The 16,928-nt window shown below is 39.4% G+C and overlaps 1 protein-coding gene across 5 annotated transcripts in view; it reads right to left on the reverse strand.

The window, feature by feature from the left end:
- Positions 1 to 3,454: 3,454 nt before the first annotated feature.
- NT5C2 (5'-nucleotidase, cytosolic II) overlaps positions 3,455 to 16,928 on the reverse strand; it is a 98,667-nt gene continuing 85,193 nt past the window's right edge. For 4 of the 5 annotated variants that reach the window (XM_043925227.1, XM_043925228.1, XM_043925229.1 and 1 more), the window contains 13 exons: positions 14,974 to 15,065; positions 14,783 to 14,840; positions 13,680 to 13,773; positions 13,037 to 13,090; positions 11,021 to 11,104; positions 9,982 to 10,023; positions 8,707 to 8,814; positions 8,376 to 8,442; positions 7,521 to 7,691; positions 6,016 to 6,067; positions 5,839 to 5,899; positions 5,518 to 5,694; positions 3,455 to 4,930 (listed from right to left, as the gene is read on the reverse strand). In XM_043925227.1, the coding sequence (XP_043781162.1) occupies positions 4,691 to 4,930; positions 5,518 to 5,694; positions 5,839 to 5,899; positions 6,016 to 6,067; positions 7,521 to 7,691; positions 8,376 to 8,442; positions 8,707 to 8,814; positions 9,982 to 10,023; positions 11,021 to 11,104; positions 13,037 to 13,090; positions 13,680 to 13,773; positions 14,783 to 14,840; positions 14,974 to 15,065 (1,300 nt within the window). In that variant the 3' untranslated portion in view covers positions 3,455 to 4,690. Of the gene's footprint in view, positions 4,931 to 5,517; positions 5,695 to 5,838; positions 5,900 to 6,015; positions 6,068 to 7,520; positions 7,692 to 8,375; positions 8,443 to 8,706; positions 8,815 to 9,981; positions 10,024 to 11,020; positions 11,105 to 13,036; positions 13,091 to 13,679; positions 13,774 to 14,476; positions 14,616 to 14,782; positions 14,841 to 14,973; positions 15,066 to 16,928 lie in introns of those variants that run through there. The other variant, XM_043925230.1, reaches the window with a different exon arrangement.

The following is a 16,928-nucleotide window of genomic DNA, read 5'->3' on the forward strand; positions in this document are numbered from 1 at the left end:
TCCTGAGCTCAAATCAGGAAATTCTCAAAGGCAAATGTGATTTTTTTCCTTCTGTGAAGATGAGGTTTGCCTAAGCCTTCCCTCTGCATCCATGGGGTTGCCTGCATGTTGGTTCATTCCTGAGCTGTATCATGATATAAACTCGGGTTTTTATTTCACCTAATGCATTATGCTCCCCAGCGCCTCTCCTTAACCCAGCACTTCTGAGGATAAAGATAGTGATCAGATGGTCTTGTAGAGTAAGTGACCAGTACAAATGACCTTTTTGTAGCCTGGAGCTGATTTCTGGAAACACACTTTTTGAAGGTAATTCAGTTTAATAGATAATTCCTTATTAAAGCCAAAATGTTTCATTATATGAGATGACTAATAAATGTTTGGCTTCTTTGTATGATTGTTTTATCGTTTTCCCTCCAAGATCCTCACATCTCTGCTCTTTCAAAAAGTCCCAGAACAAAGCAGTGGTTATAGTGCCTCTCTGTGACATTCTGGTGGCATGACATCTCCCCTAGTGGATGACTGTGAGGCCTAAAGATGCAGGGGGAACTGGGGACCAGAATTCTTTGTCAGAGTGCTTTTCCTGCTAGGATATGAGTGACTGTGAAGCACTCAAACAGTAGGCTTACACATGGCAGGAATTATAGATGAAGCCAGCTTCCCTGAGACAACGCTGCTACATCACTGACCTGAGGGCAGTGGGTCCAAATACAAAGTTATTTGCTTCAAAATTCCCACACCCACAAACTAAACATTATCTTTGGTGCAAACACTGAACACTTAATATTTTTCAGTGCTGGGAAGGTGTGCATGATAAGTCCTCTTTCCAGTTATCTCAGGAACTTGTGAGACTTAGAAGGACTAATACTGTCTTTCATGCGAAGACCATGCACTCAGCTGCTTGGGCTCCAGTGTGTGTGATGAGGTTTCCCTTGGCCTGGACTCTTCAGCCTCATCTATAGCCCCGGCGAAACACGGCTTTGGGAAGAGCACAGTGGGAGACCAGAGCATTTCGGTGAATATATATGTACCTAATTTGATTCATGAACCAATCTGTCTAATCCATAAAGTGGAACAAAGGTATTTTATGGGCAGTGACCAGACCAAAAATTTCTGTCATTTTAAATTAGAAAATAGAATTACTTACATTTATAGTAAGAGTTGATGAGCTTGAGAGTAAGTGTTCTGTGCTCACTCAGGAGTAGGAGTACTATTTGGGGTTAAAGCTCTTTAAAAGCACTTCAACTGTTGTTTATATTTTAATTTTTATCTACCTTTGTGGGAACAAGTCAGATAGTTGTGGCCTTGGGAGGAAGACATGATGTCTGAGGGCAGGGGAGAAATGCTTGAAATGGCCAGGCTAAACAGAAAAACAGCCTTGTTGGCTCTGCAAATGAATGCTCTCTCTCCATAGAGGACTTGCTTTCTGCTATGCCTCCACGCTCAGCAGTGAGAGCGCCGTGTGCTGCTGTCCTGCTCCGGGAGGCGTGGGCCGGGACCATGTGGGCTCCGGGAAGCCACCTGCTGCCCTGCATGCGCATGTCCTTCCTGCTGCCCGTGCACCGAGTCTTGTTTCCAAGGCTTCTCAGGTAGCCCCATGGTGGAGATTTCGTTTTCAGGGCTTCCCAAAGCTGTGTATCATTTGAAATTGTTCCATTTGAGGAAAAACTTCAAGAATAGCTCTGTGCTCTAGTCACCAAGAAAGAATGTCATGAGAAACCTAAGTGTTGAGACATAAACTACTGAACTGAGGAGTTGGGATTAAGTGTATGGCAATAGTTAGATCATAGTTATCATTTTTCCCACCATCAAAGAAAGGTTAAATAGTTTCCATAATGTGGAATGTGGACAAGGCTCCTACCCTTAATGTAGACTTAGATATGCCGTTGTTTGTCTCAGGCTATTTGTGGTGAATAAGCGGAGTATTTTTAAATGCTGTGGCAGCCTTGGAAAAACTGCAGGGCTTTAAAGTTGCTGACAAAATATTTCTTAAACAAATAAATCTGATTTAGGAATATCTAAACATGGACAAAGTACTTTTAAATCTGACATGTCACTGCAAGTGACTTTAAAGTGGTTGCTTAAAAACAACACTAACATGTCAAAAGGATTTGTAGCGCTTAAGTTGTTCTGCTAAGACCTGCTTTTCCTAAAAGTACCTTAGAAAGGTTATTTTAGGTCTCAAAGGATCTTATGGTAGAAAACTTAAGGTCTGAACAGAACACTAAACTTTCTTGGCTCTAAGTAACTTCTCTAAAGTACATCATTCAAGTTTTACCTGACCACCTCTGTAGAGGTGTTATGTGCAGGCGCGTCCTTCTGCAGAGGTTGGACTGTGTTCTGACCAGCTGCTGGATGTGCTGGGGTGCCTAGGGCCTTAAGAGTCTGAAACTAAGTGGTGTTCACCATGTACCCAGGAAAGAAATTCTGAAGAGTTGGGAGAGCTTCTTCTCAGCCTAAACACCTTAAGTTTTTTGTTTTTTCTAAAAGAAAAATTATAGTTTTATGTTTAACTTCCTTAATTATTAACAACAGAGAGAAACTCATGTTTTAACAAGTCCAGTTACAGCTACTCTGAGTAGCTAGCTGCCCATGGACCACTTACTCCCCAGCACTCTCTTCCAATAGGAATGAATAATATGCAGAGAAGCAACAGCTCTGCTCTGGGGCTCAGACTCATGGAATCCTAGTTCTTTAAATATATTTTGGTGGTCCTGAAGAAAGCTGTGACCAATAGTGGAATTCTTATTTCAGGAGTGTGCTTGTTCACTTCTCAGTCTTTGGATCCACTACCAGAGACTCATCTAGCTGAAAAGAAATTCTTAGGTAAGATCTTACGTGAATAAAATGATACAAAATGGGTGGTAGCTTAAAGCAATGTGAGCTTGTTGGTCCTTACTCTAATAGCGAGAATATTTAAATTAAAAAGTACTAAGTCAGCCAGATACTATCTGGCTTTGGGATCACTGAAGACATTGTCATACTGGGCAACATCTTCGTCTTGAATGAGAATAATTAATATCTGGGGTCACCACATTTGCTACCATTTAAAACAGGAGTAGTATGTAATTGCTATCTGCAATAGCATATCTAACCTAATACTTTAAAAGCAGCATTCAATTCCTAACAGATAACAGATGCACATGCCTTGATGTGACAATGTAAAGCCATATATATTGAAAATGGTAAAGTAAAGTAATATGGCCTTGGCTAAGTTACTGAGCTGTGTTCCCTACCTATAAAATGACTTTTGGAAAAAAAGCCCCACGTTGTAGTCCTATACCAAAATAGTTTACATTAAAAAACTGAGGCCCATTTAAGTGCTATAAATTTGGCCATTAATCATACTAGACTATGTTTCCTTTAAGAGAAAGTCAAATTGATATCACTTTGTCAAACCTAAACCCACCTGAACTAGCAGTCTCTAGTTGTGCTAAGGAAGGGCTCAAAGTCAGTATTAGAAATATTATACTTTATTGATTCTAGAGCAGCTAATCTACCGTCCCATGTTGACAAATAACAGTAAGAATGGAAGAAACACATGAAGGTTAAAGTGAGTGTCTACACCACTGTGGAAAATGTTGTAACAAGGTTCACTGTTCTGAAGAGGCAGTTATAGTACCTTAAAGTGTACAGTAATGATCCATTCTTGTTCCAAGCAACAAGAAGTGATTTCACTTGGGAGTCTGAAGTGAATTTATTCACACTGATTGTGCCCTCTGTTTTCATAAATGGTTCTAACTCACAAAAAAGCCCTCTTCCCACCCTCTAATGCTTGAGTTTAAAAGACAAAGAGGATAGGGAAGGCTGGAATGGGGTGGCAGGAGCTACCTGTAAGGCCCACGTTAATTAATTTTACTCACTATGGTAAAGAAGGAAGCTCTGTTCTTTTCGGGTGGCTTGCTCCTTTGTCCTCTTTCAGCTAAATTCTTTCCACAGATTTACCTCAGATGGGAAAAAGACCATTTGGGGGGAAAATTTTTTCTTTTTTTTAATTTTTGCTTATCTAAAAACTGTTGATGTGGATGAAGACTTTTGCCTCAAAATGCAATCACTACAGTCCATTCCAGCCCAGCCCTACAGCAAGTAGAGAACACTCCTGCAAAGCCACTGACAGCAGCCTTACCAGAGTCATGGAAAACCTGAAAGCTTGTAAAGAAAAACTCTGACCTTAACAAAAGACTACATTTGATAATGGAAATAATATATTTCTCCACTGATATACAATACTTATGTAATGCACTGAAAAAGATGGGATTTTGGAGTAAGAGCACAATTTGTACCATAACATTTTTGGCTCACATCTTCCCATTGGCGTCCTTGCTCCACTCTGAGGCCCTTCGCCACCCTTAGTGTATCTGGATAATACACTGCCACACACCGATGATGAAACAAGACAAGGAAACCACGTCACAAGCCACGATGGAGCCCATCGCATGCAGTTCAGCCCAGCTTTACCCTTACTTTCCTCCAATACAGACTCCAATTTTGAACCATCTGCAAAGAGTGCAGACACACAAACTAAAACAAGTATCTCCCTATGATTAGAATATTTTAGTCTTCAGAAACTTTCCAGATGTACCTTTGATGGAGGCCCCCCACCCCCCACTAGGACCCACACAGGGACATCCTTTGCTCCTGTGAGTCCTGCCAGAACTTGTGTAATGGGTGCTCAGCGTCTGCACCTTCTTCCTCACTCCTCCTCCTCTTCCTCCTCCTCCTCATCATCATCTTCGTCATGGCAGTGTGTAATTTCCTGGGGGGCCAGTGGGAAGAGGTTGGGGGGCTTAATCTCACTAATTGACCGTGTCAGTTGGTGCCGCTTGTAGTCGGTATCTTTGAAATCCACTGATGTGCGGTTCCGGGTGGCGAGCGGGGACTCCATCTCATTGATATCTACATGTGTGTGTTCCACTGTTGACTCATGAGGCATCTACAACAAAGCCAGAAGTTCAGAAAGCAGATGGAATAGACACAGCTGTCTCCTAAGCCCTCTGCCTGTGTTAGATGGCCACACGGTAACTCCCAAAATGGACCAGAGGCCAAGTCAATTCAGTTAAAGTATCTTCTTAGAACTTCCTAAAGTTCCCTATCCTCTTTTCTCTCCCAAACCCTCAGAACTGTGCCCAGATCAGATACTATAGTCTAAAACTGGTAAGATGGGAGAGAAATTACTATTTCACAGCTAAAAAGTCTTGAAATCTAGATGAGTATTATTAACAGAATATAGGAATATAAAATTACACTTCTCTCATTTAGTACTAAATAGAGGAAAGCCTTCACCATTCAAACAACTTCTAAACCTCATAGTTTCAGAGTAAAGTTAAGCTCTGTAACATTCTATCTCGATTGATCTTTTTCAGACACCTTTTTGTGCAACCATGTAACCTGGCCATGAGCTCTGCACATTAGAAAGAAATGATCTAAACTTTCATGTGCCATGCAGATAGCTAGTTGCAGAACTTGGCCTTAACAGTGTATCTTAACCGTAAATAATGGCCTTGGGCTATATTAACTCACCAAGACATGGGCAGCTCTGAAGAGGTAGCTGAACGGATAATACAGCAGGTTGATGAATGATGCTGCATAGAGATCAGCGTAGCGCATCACCTGACTGGCAAAGAGGGTCTGCCGGGAGCCACTGCGGAATAGGCTCCCCATCATTCCATAGCACATGTCCATATCGTGAGTTACTTTCTAAAACAGAGAACAAGGTTAACGCTCAGCTCATTCAGCAGACATTTACTGAACAGTGGCTATGTGCCACTTCTTGTATAAAATCAGAGAAATCATTTCAAGTTTATTTTCCAAGTTTTCTCTCAAATCCCATTTGGTGGATACCTTAATACGTCTCTGGATGGAGCTGATATCTGGGCGCTCATTGCTGCTGCTGTCAAGGTGCCTGGAGACAAGAAAAATTCAGTGAAAATCTCTAGAAAGGATGTCTCGTATATCTAGGTGACTCCTGAAGAGGTAGATGATTTTTAGGGAAGTAATTTTTGATATGAGGAAACTTACTTGTAGAGTTCAGCCAAGAAAATATCCAAGCTCTGAAGCTCTTCGAAAAGTGCTGGAGTTTGGAAGAAAAAGGAAAATGTTTTAAGTAAATAAAAAAGCATCTAGTTTTTAACTATTACTAAAAACTAAATTACAAGGTTTCAGATATGGCTGAAGAGTAAAGCTGTAGGTGAGGGTATAAAATGACTTCCCTCACCTTCAGGAAAACCCACTAACACTGCTTGGAATCTGGCAGCACATGACACCAGAATTTCCTCTAACTGCCCTTCCTCCTCCTCAAAACCACTAACTATACAACTTTCCCAACTGGATGCTGATTTTGAGCTTGCTGCTACTGCTAAGTCATGTCAGTCGTGTCCGACTCTGTGCAACCCCATAGACGGCAGCCCACCAGGCTCCCATCCCTGAGATTCTCCAGGCAAGAATACTGGAGTGGGTTGCCATTTCCTTCTCCAATGCATGAAAGTGAAAGTGAAGTCACTCAGTCGTGTCCGACTCTTCGCAACCCCATGGACTGCAGCCTATCAGGCTCCTCCATCCATGGGATTTCCCAGGCAAGAGTACTGGAGTGGGTTGCCATTGCCTTCTCCATTCTGAGCTTAGTAAGTGCCAATTCATACCCCATCTCGGGTATGTCAGCAAAGCAAGTGTTAACAGTTTCACTTTTGGATAAAAGAATGAGTCACAAGTTCAGAAAACAGAACTAAATCAACTAAATTTCTGAAGTTAGTTGTTAGTGAGTGAGAGTCACTCAGTCATGTCCGAATCTTTGTGACCCCGTGGATTGTAGCCTGCCAGCTTCCTCTGTTCATGGGATTTTCCAAGCAAGAATACTGGAGTGGGTTGCCATGGCTAGCCAGAAAGTCCCACCAAGAACTACAAGCAGTAGCAACAGCCAAATATGTTGTAAGCGTTCCAGCCTTTCTTAGCCTGGGTTCCCCAAAGAGAATTAAGCAGTGGCGCATCCACTGTATATAACAAATATTCTTGATCTACCATCTGTGAGAGAACTGAGAGTCATATCAAATCATCTTTGTTTTGCAGTTCAAAAGAGGAGTCTCAGTTGAAAAAGGTTGTACTTCTATCTCCTTTATAAACACACTGCCTCAGTTAAGTCCCAGCAACTTTATGACAGTAGGTATTATCTTCATTTTCACATCTGAGGATACTAAGGCACAGGGTGTCTCAGCATCTGCCTGAGGGCATGAAGATATTAAGTGGTAGAGCCAGGGTTACTACCTGAGGCGGGGCTGAGTTTTCAGAGCAGTAACATTCTATATTTTAAAAGAATTCAAGAAAAAGGGAAAACAAGATAACCTCTCCAAATTCTGGACTTGTGTGAAATATGTGCCTATATGAGAAGGAGGTGCTCAACTATTAGGACCCGCCTCTGACTCCCTGCATACAAAGTAATGGTTCATCAATGAGGACTGATTCATAGCTAGCCATTAAGATATAAACTAGCAATAGAAAAGATTTATAAAGTAAGAACAATGGTTCCTTACAACTCTTATCGGTCCAGACATGCAGTTCCTGTGCGAGTTCAGGAATCACCAAGAAAGTTCGCCACCCTTGCCGTTTCTTTGATTTTAAAATGTCCCCAAAAATGTGATCTCCAATATACAAAATGTCTTTGCCCTTGGCTCCCAACAGATCACAAATTGTATCAGATGAACCTGAAACAATGCAATGAGAAAATAAAAACCAGCATTCCAAGTACCATAACCATTAAATAGTATATAGATTAATTTTATTCTTTTAAGTATGTGAGGAATAGACCGGAAAAAGGGCTCACCTTTCTTAAGTCAAAGACTCACCATTGTCTTTTTTCATCATTCTTTTTACTGCCTCTATGACAAGGCCTTTAGCTCCACTGTGCTGACCAGAGCTCTCGATCCCCAAATCCAAGAGCAACAAAACCACGTCTCAGCTTGAGGGACCATAACCCTCCAAAGCACCACTACCATTTCTCCTCACAGGTCTGCCATTAGGTTGGCTTTGTTCAACTGCTGCTCATTCCAATAAAATATGCATCTATGTCTGTAGAGACTCCTAAAACCCCCTTGAGGTCTTGGGAACCATCCATGTGATTCCAACACTGAGAAAATGCCTCAAATATGCAGAGGAGGAGGACAGGAAAAACTGGTCCTTTTAGTGAAAATCAAAGATTCATTAGGACATGCTGACAACTTCTCAAACCCATCCTCCCAACTCTTTAGTAGGTGACTGAAGTGTTTACCTTCAGAAGACGCTATTTTTAGAATACTAAAGAACATAAGAAGCATGGTGTCAGGAGGACACCAAAGCTTTCACAGTGAGATTCAAGCACAGACTTACATAAAGGAAAGTGCGTGACTCACCCCCAGAGTAGACGATGCCATGCTGTAAGGGGCCCGTGTAGGTACCAATTTTCAGCTTGCCAGTTTTCTGTGAGAAAAGAATTTGGATTTTGTAAAGTTATCACAATCTCCACCAAAAATGCTACTTGGCTAGGCAGCCAAATCAATCTCACTTTTGAATTATATTCATTTGAATTATTCAGCTATATTAATTGAGACCAAAACTCTAACTTCAAAAGAGGAGATAAGGCTAATAAGTTAAAAATACCTGTTTCCTGGGGAAAGAATAGGAGAGAGGGAAGGAGGAACATGAAGGATAATTGCTCATGGACAGACCATCCTCTCAACTTACAGTATCCACCTGACGAAGTACTGTGCCTTCTCCAAAGAACAGTGGTTTCCGTGCATCCACCAAGATCAGGTCAAAGTAGGACTGCCACGGTCGATGAGAGCTCCCAGGCTGATAAGGAAGAAACAGCAAAAGCCAAAACATCACTCCTAATCTAAAAGCACTTCTGTTTCATCTCAAGTCGGATGAAAGCAGTATATAAATACTAAGTAAAACCAGAAAATGCCACTGTGAAAAACATACTGTGGCTTATTATAAGGCACATCCTTTTGAAAGCAGGCAAAGTGAAAATATAAACAATGACTCTAATAATCTCTGTATTTTAAATTGTTTCACCTTACTAATTTATTTCAAGCAATTTAATGTATAAAAAAGTGTGCTCATACTCTAAAAATGGGCTGAAGAGGCTCAAAGGGACTAAGGAGAGATGCAAAAAGACAAATATGTAAGAGACGGACTAAGAAAGAGGCAGTTTAGCATCTGAACTGAAGTATATAGCTAACACAGAACTATCATTAGCAAATTTTACGGGTTATGCTTTCAGAATGGTGGTTCCAGGTATACACTGGTCTTTGGCTCATGCTGCAGGCTAATCAGCACTAATGTGGAAGGTATGCCCATCAACATTACTTCATCTTGAACTGGAACCATGGCTTTTAACCTTTTAAGATCAAGACAAAGAGCATGAAATACTGTGCTTTTGGGTGATCTCAAAAGTCATTAACTAACATTTATTCAGAGAAACCTAGTGACTAAACCTGGGCCTCTTTCATCACAGGCACATTTTTTACCATTTGAGCCACCAGGGAAGCCCCCTAAATTGTGATTAGTATTCATTAAATCTAAGACCATACAGAAGGAATGACGACTTCTCTGCTAAGTATCAAAGTTAGCTGTTCTTTTGACACAAAACTCAGCAATTACTAACAGCAGAATATAGCAGTTGTTAAGAATATATACATTTTCTGTTTCTTTTAATAAGATTATCTCCTTCAACCTGAAAATTCCTTTTTGCCACACAAATTTAGCAATTCTGTATAAAACTTCTTGGGCATAAAATTCTCATCCCATCCTACTAAATACCACACGAATCTCTCATTTCTGTCTACCAAGTTTTCAAATTGCTAGCAACTTTAAATTATACTAGCTCCTGCATTACTTCTAATATTAATGAAGATTTCTGGATGGCTCCTGACCAATTCCTTACGCTCAATATTCCAGAATATTAAATGCATTCATTATTGCTAAATCAACAGTCTGTTATATTACAGAGAGTACCTTGGGGCCATGTGGGAAATCAAACAGGTAAGTCATAATTTTCTGGAAAAAAGAAAATCCAACATAAGATCCATTTACTATTTCTGCAAGAGAATATAGGACACCTAAGTAAAGCACACACAAGCTGTTTATAAGACATGCCTTTTTCAATACAAGATTCATTACATTCTTGTTTCCTCTAAAGTTTATGAAATCATGGGAGTTGAAGATAGAAATTAATGCTTCATCACAGCAAACAAATGCAAGCTTCTGACATTCTCAGTAGAACACAGGGTTCTTCTAGGAGATATTTTTATACAGATTCATCCATATATTCCTATCAAGTTCTCTGAGTGGACCGGAACACATATTTGGAGGGAAGGGGTATCTGCGATAAGGGTGTAGAGAAAACTGATGACTCACATGGAAATAACACACCGTGGCCCTCTTACTACTGTTCCCAGGACAATCAAGCCAACTTATTCCAAATCACCAGATTTCTAAATCAGCATTTTACATAAAGAGGGTTAGCGAGCACTAAGCTTGCTAGGACTATGAACTTGTAACCAGCTTAGCGAAAGTAACATGAGGTTAAGGAATTAAATCAGCTTTTCTATATGCTTTAATCATGGCAAAAATTTTAAGAGGTAGTAAATTTTGATGGCTAAGAGTCAAAACATCTTTTTACCATCTATTGCTGTCTGGCTCCCAGCAGCAGGGAGGGAACGTATTACGCATGTAATAAAAGGTGTGACTTTTCAAGTTGTAGAATGACACACACAGATACAGAAGACACTGTAATCAGCACAAATGTTTTAAATCACCCCCAAAATGAAAACCGTTAAGTAGCCAATTATAATCAGGAAAAATCGTCCAAAGAAATAGTCATAAAAATTTGAGAACCACTTTGAGGTGTGCCATTTATTTTTTCTTTTCTCATTCTGCTTTCAAAATGAAATGGCAAAAAACTACTCTCACTTAATAAACTACCTTCTTTTATATTCATAGTTCTTTAGTCCAATATAATTCCTTTGTATAAAGAAATATATTAAGCACTTACATCTGTATATTTATAGTCACTGTTGGTGGCAAGAAATACTTTTCCTACTTCCTTCATCCGGCTCAGAAGCAAAGGCAGTTTTCCCTGAAATGTAATGATGATGATGAGTGGAACAGCAAAACACAAACACAGATCTTCTTCCACATGTGATGGGGTTATGTCCCGATAATACACTGAGCATGGCAGCCAGGCTAGTCTACCTAAAATGTGCTGAGAACATACATTAGCCTACAGTTGGGCAAAATCATCTAACACAAAGTCTACTGTAACTTATAGAACACTGTACTTAAAGTAAAAAGCAGAATGGATGTATCAGTTGTTTACCCTTGTGATCTCTTGGCTGACTAGGAGCTACTGCTCACTGCTGCTGCCCAGCATCTCGGGAGTATCAGAGGGCATATCACTAGGCCAGGAAAAGATTCAAAATTCAACACACAGTTTATACTGAAATGTATCACCAAATATATATATATATATATGGTTCCTGTGAGAGTGAATATATATATTCACTTACACTGTGGAGTGGTCAGATACAGGACTTTTTTTTGTCTACTGAAACAGAACAGGTGATGCCCTTTAAGGGAGGGTTGGTTGGTTTCAGAATTTTGCATTTAGAAGACCACACTGTCATTGTGCATGAATTATTATATATGCAGAATATATATGGTATATATAATAGACTATAATAGACATATAAAATATATAATTATATGCCTATTAAAAACATAACTCTAACCTCTTCTTTATGTCTATCTCAGGAAAGAGTTTAAATTACCTTGTAATCTCTTAAAGTAAGTGAATTAACTGTGTTATAGATTAGGAGAAGCCAATTTTAGAGATCAGCTAAATACTCTATGGAGAGTATTAGATATGGTCTCAGTGTGTACACTTTCATTTTATGAAATACCTTGCAGAAATGGCATGATGTGTATAGAATGCAACTTGAAAGTGCCCGGACTCATCTGTAGCTACACGAGGAAATTCTGACTCCTGATGTGACCAGAAAGAAAACAGCCTTTCCTTCTCTCACAGTGAATAGGTCCCTTCACTCAAATCCTCTTGCACCTCTCCTGAACCCCTCAATGTTCTTTCTTGAAACAACAATCATGGACGTGGGAGTTGGATGGGAGATAGGAGGTACAAAGTCTGGAAATAAGACATCTTTACCAAAGAACTTTGAGGGAATAATTGCATCTACTACTTTTACTCCATAAGAAAGGAAGAAGTTATCTCATCTCAGTGCTCTGTGTGTGTGTGTCTGTGTATTTTTTATTCTGAAATAATTTCAGACTTAACAGAAAAGTTGTAAAAATAGTACAGAGGGTTCCCATGTATTCGTCATCCAGCTTCCCTTATTATTAACATCTTAACCCCAGTACAATGATCAAAACTAAGAAATTGACACAATGCTATTAACTGTAGACATTTAAAATTTTTATTATGTTTACCACTAACGTCTTTTGAAGTATTTTAAAGCTTTCCTCATTATTCCCAGTTGATACGTTAAAGACAATTTAAATAACAGTCACACGTGTACATTTTTTAAGATGATCTAGCACCACGGTTATGATTCAGAGTACACTGAGGTGTGACTTTTGGCTTTCTACTTACTAACTGTATGAACTTGGGCAAGTTACTTTATCCTGAGTCCCCAGTTTCTTCACCTCTAAAGCAGAGGTAAGAAAAACTAACTCAGGGTTTTATGGAAGGTTAAATGGGATAATGAATGTAAACACTTAGCACAGTGATATGTACACAGTAACCACTCTAGCTGCTATTACTATAATTAGAGCTAGAAGGATAAATGAAATACTGGTCCTCTTTGCCTAATAAAAAACAGGAAAAACAAACCTCATGCTCCAGCTAAGAATGCTTGGTGATTATACTTGGCATGTGTTAAAGTGCCAGGACAAAGAAATATCTTCTCTTGTCCATTTCATTATAAATAAGCTTGCTAATTTCCCTAATAGGTAAAGCAAACTATCATGCAGATCTACTTTTCCCTTTACTACTTACATCTTTAACTACATACTTCTCAAGATTTTCAACTGTTTTTTCCTTAAGGGAACCCTAAAGAAAGAAAAAGAAAGCAAGAAAAGAACAAAATCAATTTTTAAGTTTATTATAAAAACTGTGTCTACTATTAGCTTAAATGCATTTCTTAAATATTTCCAAAATTAAAATGGCAGATGTGATTTGCGGCAACTCTGCCTCCAAAATGTATTTAAGATAGAAATCAAAAGGCATTTCATATTTAATTCAGCACAATTTATAATAAATGTAAATATAATATTATTAATCAGTTAATGTTATCAGCCAAGGAGGAGGTATTTGGAAAAAACAAATGGACCATAAGCATCCTGAAAGGATATGGTAAGTATAACCCTAACACTAAAATCTCTTCTAGTAAGTCTGGAAAATGCAAATTGAAATAAAATCTAGAAGCCAAGCACCACAACTGAGGAAAGACCAGCATTACCTCTGCAAGCCAGACAGCCAAAGACAAGGACAAAAGTATTCTAGAGAGCTATCACTAGAGGCAAATCCCCCTTTTTTAACAGGTGAAAAACTCTGCCCTGTTTGCACTTGGAAAGTTAATGTCAGACCATAAAAGACACATGCCAGGCAGTAAGCAGGTGAAGAAGCAGCTCCAAGGTACCTTGTAATGAACCCAGTCAACTGCGTCTCTTACATCCTGGAACATACTCCGGTAAGACATGAAGAGGTCCCCATCTTTAAATCCTGTTTCGCAGCTACAGAAAGATGGAAAGAACATGACAGGGAATCCAAAGGAGGGTAAATAAAGGGAATACCAAACACTGCCCAGGGGACCCAAAGGTTCCTTTGTCACATAATAAAGGCTGTGTGGCTAATTCGGAAAATAATCACTCCCTAATGAAAATCCATTCTGACCATCAGAGATGACTACAGTGTTCAATGGAATATAGTAACTGTGAACAGATACAAAATGGTAGAAGAGTATGATGGAGGCTAAAAGGCTAGTTCCAAAAATAACAGGTTGTTTTATTCATCCCTTGTAAGAAACAGGTTCCCATCAAAGAAACATTTAAAATTGGTAATTTAGGTTCTCGCCACCCTGACTTTTCTGACACTGTTTCTAAGGTATGGTCTATTTTTAATTTATCTTAGTGACTTAGTGCTCAACCAAATTTAGTGCCTTGAAGTGGGTAAGGCCTAAAGAGGATAAGAAGTTAGCAAACTCTGGCACATATGGCCGAACTTAACAATTCCCCCTAGAAAGGAAAGGATATCTTTTTCAAGACTTAAGCACATTTTTACTTGAAGGAGGATAAACAGTATCTTCCTCAATCAAATCTTGCTGGGCCTGGGAATGAAACGAAATTACTATCCCTGAATGGCTCCTGGGTAGCTGCTGTGAAATGAGTTGGGGGGTTTTAGTGCAATTCTGCTTGGACAGATAATCATCACACAAACCTCCCACTCAGTTGTCACAATTAGCACCTCTGCTGGCCGTCTTCATTCCCAGGAGAAGCCAATCAGAAGTGGTCCCTTCCAAACATGGCTGCAGCACACTGGCAAGGAGAGGGCCGTGTGGGAGGTGAGGGCCTGCATGGAGCTGCTGGTGCTGTCCCATCTCTCAGGCTGGCACTGTGGCATCTCTCACTAGCACTAAATTCACTTCAGAAAAGCAGAAAAGACCTACAATGGCCAGTTCTCTAAAACCCTGTACATTAATTTTAAAAAATCAATTGGAAAAAGAAAATTATAGTACACACATACCTGGTATATCTGGGACAATTAGTAAAAAAATCTACTAGGCAGGCCAACAGGTAGGTCTCTGAAAAATGAAGAATAGATATTCATAAGCTATAAGTGAGATAACTAAAATCTGTTTCTCTCCCTTGAGCAAAGACAAATGATCACGGAAAGAAGGGGAGACATCAGTATATGTAAGCATAGAATGAGTCTACCTGGTAGGTTGAATAGTGTGTTCAGAATGTAAAATCTTTCAGTGTCATCTCGTTGAATAAATTTATTTGGATACTGCTCTCTAGTTTCTGGTCTGAAAGAAAAAAAAATTAACCGACATTCAAAAACAATATAACTCTGAGACGTATTCATCATTTAAAAATTAATTCAAATATTTTGGTAGCTATATGCAAGGTGGTGTTCCAAATAATACACATGGGAAACTCTGAAAATGAAGAGGCTCACTCACTGTTTCAGCCCCTAAAACATTCTCAGTCTGGCTAAGGGAGGGAGTCGCACACACAGACAATTGTGAAGGTCCAAAACAGAACTGCCACAAGAAAGGTGCAAAGAGCTATAACAAAACAGAGGAAGGGGAGAGAGACCATTTCAACTTAATGGGTAGAGAAAACGGAATGTAGAGAGGAAAATCTAGGAAAAATCCATGAAAGTCATGGCATATGAGCTGATTCTTAAAAGTTAAACAGCCCAATCCAGAAACTAGTCAAATTCAAGTAGAGAAAGGGGAACAGAAATATAAAGCTAGAAAGATGAATTGAGGCAATCATGCTATTGTTTTCATATATTTTTCATCTGAGCTAAATTGTAAAAGTATTAAATTAGTAGGAGTATTAGGATACAATGGAAAAAGAAATGTGATGTGTTGCAAAAAACGGCTACAAATCTTTCCTATCCCTTAGTAGTGTGACTCTGCAGTTCCTCCAACTAAGAGGCACAGTCTCTCTCTCTCTATCCTTGAATACAGGCTTGAGTAACAGAAAATGGGATCCAAGAAGACTTGGAAAACACTTGTGCATTAGGGCCAGTGTACTCCTGCTGGAGAGTAAAAGGCCCCATGCAGAAATGAGGTGCCCCCGCCAAGAGGCTGCCCACTGTCAGACATGTGCATGAGGCCATTCTCCATCGCAGAATTGCTCAGCTGACTCAGAATTTTAAGCTAAATCAAATGGCTACTGGTTTAAGCCACTAAGTTTTGAAGTCATTTATTATACAGCAAGAACTAACCCCAGTCCATGGGGTTGCAAAGAGTCGCACATGACTGAGTGGCTAAATTGAAGAACTGACTGACACAGACACAGAGGCCTGGGAAATCAGTTAGGGGTTCCTGCAGGGGTCCAGTTGAAAGTATGAGGGGCATGGGCATGTCCTAGAGTGGGCGCAAAGGAAATTAAAGAGAAGAATTACTCAGGAGGGATTGCCAAGGTAAAAAGAACAGGCAATTGAACAGATGTGGTAGACGAGGGACATGGAGCCGAAGATGATAATTCTCACACTAAGGTGTCTCTGAGAGGGTGGTGGTAATATTAACTGAAACATAAAAACTAGATAAAATACAAGAGGAATTTTATTTTGGATATGTTAATCTAAAAGTAAACATTTTTATAGGCAATTAGAAACAAAGGTCAAGAACTTAAAACAGAGATTCAAATTAGAGAGGTTGCTGGGATCATCTACACACAGGTTAACAGAGGCAGTCAGGTAGACTATTAGAGCAGAAGAGGCCACTTAAGAGTGTAGAGAAAGAAGAGAAGACTGTGTCAAGGTCCACAGAGGACATTCAGAGTTTAAAAGAAAAAGCCAGTGAAACAAACAGAAATTGTTAAAAGATGCATGAACCTTGAAGAGTGAAATGAAACACTGCAAGAAGAGGAAGGAGATAGTATTAATTATTACAGAGAAAATAAAAAGGAGAAAAACGAAAATACAAAAATGAACAGTCCTCACAATGAATATATGAAGATTAACTAATTTAAATAAAGGACACCAAATTTAAATTTCATACTCAGGATAACTTGGGTAATGTTTGTTAACTACAAATGTCATAAACTCTACTTAGGAATATAGAATCACATTAGTTCCCTGTCCTAGCCAGCATTCTGAAACAAGAGTTCCCAATGAAGAATAACTTTGTGGAATATCATATCTTCTAGCCTTC

The sequence above is a fragment of the Cervus elaphus genome, chromosome 15, assembly GCF_910594005.1.
Source record: "Cervus elaphus chromosome 15, mCerEla1.1, whole genome shotgun sequence".
Lineage (NCBI taxonomy): Eukaryota > Metazoa > Chordata > Mammalia > Artiodactyla > Cervidae > Cervus > Cervus elaphus.